Genomic DNA, 6,660 nt, shown 5'->3' on the forward strand with positions numbered 1-6,660 from the left:
AAGAAATGACTGGATGTGGCACTTAGTGCTATGCTTTAAATGGCATGGTGGTGTTTGGTTGAAGGTTGGACTTGATGATCTTGGAGGTCTTTTCCAACCTTAATGATTCTATGATTCTAAAGAAATATGCAGCCTAATCTGAGAGAGGGTTGTGCTGCAATCAGAGGGGCAGCTCTGGCAGAAAACTTGGGGCTTGCATAAAGCAATTTACTTCTGGAAGTGTGAGTGCCATGTCCCTTGTCAGCCCAGTGCTCTGAACTCCAGATTGAATTTTCCACGTGAAGGGAAGGTGACTTCTCCACTAGATGGCGGAGGGAGCTTGTGTTTTGTGTGCTGTTCCCTGATAAAGTCTGTTTCCTTCCTTTGTCCAGGTACCTCCAGCATCCGCTAAACAGCATGGAGTCAACCTTAACACCACCTCGACTCCTTTTCAGCAAGCAAGTGGCTATGGGCAGCATGGCTACGGAGCAGGTATGCTTACCACTGTGCTTTTCACATGCATGTCTGCAGAGCTGCTTGCTCACTGTAACACCTTGTCTTGTACACACTGGCAGGCTATGATGACTTAACACAGGGAGCAGCAGCTGGAGATTACAGCAAAGGAGGCTACAATGTGTCATCTCAAGCACAAAACAAATCTGCTGGCACTGGACCTGGGAAAGGTAACATGAGGTTGCTCTTGACTGGGATTTAGTAGGGCCAACTCCCAGTGCTGTACAGTCAACACAGCAGCCAACTCTAAACAGGGTCATGATCCAAGCTGTTTCTCCATCTCCCATATACAAAATGCTTTATAATGGCCCAAGCATTCCTTCTAAACCTCATGGCTGAACTTTGCACAAGGATTTGTGTCCACAATTATACATTGGAGAAATGATGAGCTGTTACCTCTGCCAAAGTTTTTTTGCTGAAGAATATAGTGATCCTGCAGCTGTGCTGTGTTTTTGAAGCCTAAGCAGTTGAATGCTGTTGCTGAAATAGTTCTCTGCAAAATGAAGACTAGATTGAGTTTCTTGGTAGGCGCTTGAGGCAGCCATGTGTTAGGGTTGAACAGGGCACTTCATACATCTCTGGGCTGTTTAGCTTCTGTCTGTACACCCTGTAATGATGCCTAAAAGCCAGAAAATAACTCTCTAAAACTCTTTTGAGTATTAGAAAGCAAAAAGCACTCATTTATTTACAGCATGCTGGGTGCATAGGAATCAATTCCAAAGTATGCCCCCGAATTACAGAGGTTCTAGTTTTTATACTATATCTAGACATTACATCATCTGTTACACCCACTTCCCAAACCAGCCCTCCCACAGTACCACCTTTGCCTCCCGAATTTGAGTCAGTGGTCCTAAAATGTCCACCCCTTCATCTTTGTCTTCCTCGTCATCTCTGTCCTCCTTGGAATGGCTTCAAGGCCTCTGGGTAGCTTTGACTACTTATATCAAGTGGTGTGACTCTGTCATGTCTCTTTCTTAGTACATTTCTACAGATAAGTAGCTCTTCACCTTGCTAAAATCTTTTGTCTTTGAAATTCTTGACAAGGAATGTTAAAAAGCATTTGCAGAAATCTTGTAAGAAGGTACTTAGCGAGCTAAAAGTACTAATGAGCTATACTAAAATCTTATATAGATTTTAAGGCATCAGTAACTCATTGCCTTGTTTCATGCCTGGAAATGTTTCCTTTGTGACTGTAAAGGCTGAAGAATTTACACAGCTCATATGAAAGCTTTATTCTGCACATGCTGGTTAGACCTGAGAAGTGTGTACTTAACTGCTTAATGCTAACTAGTTCATCCTTGGACTTAAGCAAATACCAAGCATTTGCTGTGCATTTGAAACACTGTCTTCAGCCAAGAGGTAATCTCGCTCTCCTCTGTGGAGAAGCAATCCAAAAAGGAGCAATGTCCTAGGAAGGGAACAACCATAGAGCAGTGCGCACTCTCTGAGCCCAGTCCTCTGATTTACTGGCAAAAGGAACAGCTGATTTTATTCTGATCCAAGTGAAATTATTAGAGCCAGTCTTTATAAGACTGAATAAGTGGCTGGTTTGAGAATCACCTTGCTGGTGAGTGTTTCTGAGCCTGTTATGGCACCAGACTGTCCAGGTGGAAGCCAGCCTGAATCAGTGATATTAATTTTCTTGGGGCAGAGGAGCATCGCGGACCTCACCCTTCTGCAGGATGTAAAAGGACAAGGGCTCAAATGTTTAGCAGATGCTGAGTCTCATTGCTTAGTGCACTACTGGAAAGCTCTTGAATGCTACAGTAGAGCCAAATGCACCCCTAATCTTAGGGGAAAGCTGCCTTTTTGTGAGCTTAAATGAGTGTTTGGTGCAGCCAGATGCTGCCTGGTGAAGTGCATTTGAATCCAAGTGGTAACCACTGGGTTGTGAATGTGGGTGATTTATCCCAGTGGACTGGTTTCCTGCTTTGCAGTGGGAGTGAGGAACCGAGCCATTTCTTCTGTTCCCATATGGAGTACTCTGACAGCATGGAGAACCCCATTGGGTGGGCCAGCAGCAGGGTGTGGGGTGCAGTGGTTGCAGACAAAGGTGCATCCACTGAAGCTGCCAGAGGTGCTGGGAGAAAAGCATGGGGCTCATGCTAGGTGGTGGTTGACTTTCCCATTGTTGGTGGATGCTTTTTGTTTTCCAGGTGTTTCTGTGACCTCAAGTAACACGGGTGTGCCTGATATCAACGGCTCAGTCTATAACAAGACTCAGGTGAGTAATGCTGGACCCTCCTCCCCTGTGGTCTGCGGCCAGGCTGATGGCTCCCCTTGTGGAGGAGGCTAGGGCCATTCCCAGACCAGTTGGTCTCAGGGTCAACAGGCTGTGGCATTTCTTATGCTGTCTCTGTTTGCTGTTGGAGAGGAGTCTCGCCCTCTGTCCCACTGCTTCTGCCATGTCAGCTCCTGATGGCAGCTGCTGACATAGGTGCAGCACTATGCTGCCCAAGCTTCCCCACACGTGCTATGTCCTGGGTGCAAATGTAGTGTGATGACACTAATGCTTTTGGTAAAAGTATCCCCCAAAGCAAGTGAGTCAAGAGGCTGGGTTGAGCTTTGGTCAGGGGGAGGAAAAGTAGTTCTTGTGTTTTTGTTGGGCTGCCCTGGGTAGGTCAAGTAATTCCAGCCTGAGCCCCCATAATGTGTGAAGGACTAATTTCAGGCAGCTGCTGCCATCCCATGTCCCACTGAATAAAAAGAGGTCAGGGAAAAAAAGGGCATAGTAGCTGTGGAAATAAAATGTTGAAAGCATTAGTGCAGAAGAATGGGTGAGAAAAGGAGCTGAAACTCATCTGATGAAGTGCTTTCAGGTGTAACTTGGCATGCTCATGGGGTTGGTGAAAGTTTCAGGTGATGTGTCTGGGGGGCACTCTTGTTCTTGTTTGGTCACCATTGGGCTGCTCACACCAGTCTCTGATGCTGTCCTCCTCACCTCCTGTGCAGACATTTGACAAGCAGGGATTCCATGCTGGCACACCACCTCCTTTTAGCCTACCCTCTGGTCTTGGATCAACTGGGCCCCTGAACCCTGGTGCTGCCCCGGGTTATGCTCCAGCCCCGTTTCTCCATATCCTCCCTGCACATCAGCAGCCTCATTCCCAGATGCTGCATCACCACCTTCAGCAAGATGGGCAGGTAAGTCAGCCCCTTCCACATCTACAGTATGCCTGAGGGCAGATTCCCAGCAGGATCTTGGGGGTTTTTGCTTTGCTCATTGGGAAAGGGCCTTGACAGCAATTGTAGACTAACAGACTTGATGCTGTTGATCAACTTGGGGAGGGAATCTCATTAAGTTCAGCAAGGGGAAATGGCAAGTCCTGCCCCTGGGGAGAAACAACCCCATGCACCAGTATATGCTAGGGGCCAAAGCAGTTTGGCAGAATAGGCCCTGGGCATCCTAGTGGACACCAAGTTGACCATGAGCCAATAATGTGTCCTTGCTGCAAAGGTGGCCAATGGGATCCTGGACTGCATTAGGAGGAGTGCTGCTAGCAGGTTAAGGGAGGTGATCCTTCCCTTCTGCTCATCATTGGTGAGTCCCGTGTCCAGTTCTGGGCTCCCCAGTACAAGACAAACATGGATGTATGGGAGAGTCCAACAAAGGGGCACAAGGATGATGAAAGGACTGGATCATCTCTCTTATCAGTAAAGGCTGAGAGAGCTGGGACTGTTCATCCTGGAGTGGAGAAGGCTCAGGGGGGTTTTCATGAATATATATATATACCTGAAGGGATGGAGCTAGGCTCTTGTCAGTGGTTCCCAGTGACAGGACCAGAGGCAATGGGCACAGGCTGAAACACAGGAGGTTCCCTCTGAACATCAGGAAACACTTTTTTACTGGGATGGTGACAAAGCACTGGCACAGGCTGCCCAGGGAGGTTGTGGAGTCTCCATCCTTGGAGCTGTCTGGTCCTGAGCTGGTGACCCTGCTTGAGCAGAAGGATTGGACAAGATACCTCAAGAGGTCCCTGCCAACCTCAGCCAGGCTGTGTGATTCTGTGAAAAGACCATCCTAATGTGGGGTGTGGAGAGATAGGCTGTGAGGTCTGAAGCCGAGGCAGGCATTGATGTCCCCTGGCTGTGGCAGGAGAGCAAGATGTGAGCACTTGTACTGTAATTCTGGGGGAAAAATCAAGCATCCCGTTGCAGGTTGCATGTTGGCTCCAATTTCTGATTTGGTTTTACCAGCTGATGTATTTCCTTTCCTCACTATAAATGTTCCCAGAAAAAACAATGCTCTGCTTTAGAATCCAGAAATAGGAAATGACTTCTCTTTCTGAATGTGTGGCATCCTTGGCTGGTGCACCGCCTCCGTTCATCTTGGGAGAGCTCCTTTGTTGTCCTGTCCTGCTCCTCTCCTTCCTTGTCCTTGAACCTGTCTTGGGTGGGAGGTGGTGGGATGGTGTGTCCCCACACTTCTGCTTAATTTCTCTATGACTGTCCTGGATTGCAGGATGCAGAGATGTTGCAGAGCAGAAACAGATCCATTGCTGCGTTGGGTGGGAGCTCTCCTGCTGATGTATGGACAGGCTTGCTTTCCTGGGAGTGCTGGTGCTCATCTCTCCTTTCTTTCCAATTTCTAGGGTGGATCTGGCCAACGCAATCAACCCAGCACCATGCAGCAAAAATCTCAGGCTACCAAAACCACCTATGGCACTTCTCCATACTGGACAAACTAAATCTGAAACCAGGGAAGGGGGGAGAGAATGAAAGGAGAGGAGAGAGAAAAAAAAAAAAAAAAGAGAGAGAAAGAAAAAAGCCAAACCCCATTCCTAGAATTAATAGAAGTAACTGCTCAGCCAAATGTCTGTGCGGGGAGAAGTGCAGCCAGCCAGCCAGCCAGCCATCCTCTATGTGACTCGCCTGCTTCCTCTTTGAGTTGCTGTTGTATGTAATATATTTATGTATGTATTTGTAAATGTAATAGAGCCTAAATGTGGTTTTCTGCGTCTTGCAGCCTGTTTTATTTTCTTTGTAGGAAAACTTATTATTAATTTCCCATCTGCACCAGGGCATCCTTCCATTTTTTTAAGCTTTATAACTCTGTTGAAAGACAAACTGTGCCATGTTTTTGGAGCTGGAGCCCATTTATTTAATGCAGTTCTAAATTCAGGCAAATAAGGAGACCTGCCTTTCCCCCTCCAAAAAAAAAAAAAGAATCAAGATGTGTCCTGTTGGTTTGATTTCTGTCCTCAGCCCCCAATATAGCTGTTACTTTAAAGAGATAAAAAAGGGGCGGGGGGAAGGAAAAAGAAAAGTTTTGTGAGTCTTCCCCTTTCTTTCATCTCCTCCCTCCTCCCTCCTGCTGTGGAAGATGAACTCTCATGGGCAGTTTGTACACTGTGGCCCTGAGCTGCAGCCTCACCTTTTTATTTTTCAATTTTTTAATAATAAAAACCTTTTGTTTTGTGCTTTTTGTTTGTTTGGAATTTTTTGTTGGGGGGGGTTGTGTGTTTTGGTGTTGGGTTTTTTTTTTCTTTCTCTAGCAAAAGACTTTGGATGGCTCAGTGGGTCCTGCAACTTCCTTTCCATCATTAGAGGCAAAAACCATGTAGCAGTTTCTTAAATAAAAGTATAAGCTCTGTCTTCTACCTCTTTTTGCCTTGAGCCACCCTCCCCAGGAAAGACACAGCTACTTGATGAAAACTTTACTTGTCCCTCCCCATTTTTTTCTAAAACAAGACCCTGGAGGCAACTCCTGGTCCTTCTTGTTCTGCACCAGTGCATTGAACGTTTTAAGAGTTCCATTTCTTTTTAGCCCTTCCTCCACCTAATAAATATCTGAGCATATCACTGGTGTTTGTCTGCATTTTCAAAGGCCTCGAGCAGTTTAGCTTTTACAGCCTGTCCTTTTATACCTCCTCCTGCTGGGAGGGTAAGAGCAGGAGATGGGTCTGCAGGGGATGCTGCATACCATGACAAAGGTGAGCGCACCTTGGTACTGAGAGCTCATAGGCAGCTGCAGTGGGGATGGGATCCTGGGCAGCACTCCTGCTGCAAGCATCGTGTCTCTGCATTTGCTGTCCTCTGGCATTGTGCTCTGTCTTTGGCCCTGTGGAGCAGCCTGGAATGGTAAGGAGGGAGCACAGCAGCACTGCCCTCCCTTGCTTTGCCCATGAATTCTATGGCATCCACCAGGAGGAAGGTCAGTGGTGAGGG

The 6,660-nt window shown here is 47.0% G+C and overlaps 1 protein-coding gene across 2 annotated transcripts in view; it reads left to right on the top strand.

Moving 5' to 3' along the window:
* Window positions 1–6,213, top strand: part of LOC135404386 (ubiquitin-associated protein 2-like) — a 203,776-nt gene extending 197,563 nt beyond the window's left edge. For both annotated transcript variants that reach the window (XM_064639113.1, XM_064639112.1), the window contains 5 exons: window positions 372–471; window positions 555–662; window positions 2,649–2,716; window positions 3,445–3,636; window positions 5,085–6,213. In XM_064639113.1, coding sequence (XP_064495183.1) covers window positions 372–471; window positions 555–662; window positions 2,649–2,716; window positions 3,445–3,636; window positions 5,085–5,180 — 564 coding nt within the window. In that variant the 3' untranslated portion in view covers window positions 5,181–6,213. The remainder of the gene's footprint in view (window positions 1–371; window positions 472–554; window positions 663–2,648; window positions 2,717–3,444; window positions 3,637–5,084) is intronic.
* Window positions 6,214–6,660: the final 447 nt, after the last annotated feature.

This window comes from Pseudopipra pipra, chromosome W (genome assembly GCF_036250125.1).
Source record: "Pseudopipra pipra isolate bDixPip1 chromosome W, bDixPip1.hap1, whole genome shotgun sequence".
Taxonomy (NCBI): Eukaryota; Metazoa; Chordata; class Aves; order Passeriformes; family Pipridae; genus Pseudopipra; species Pseudopipra pipra.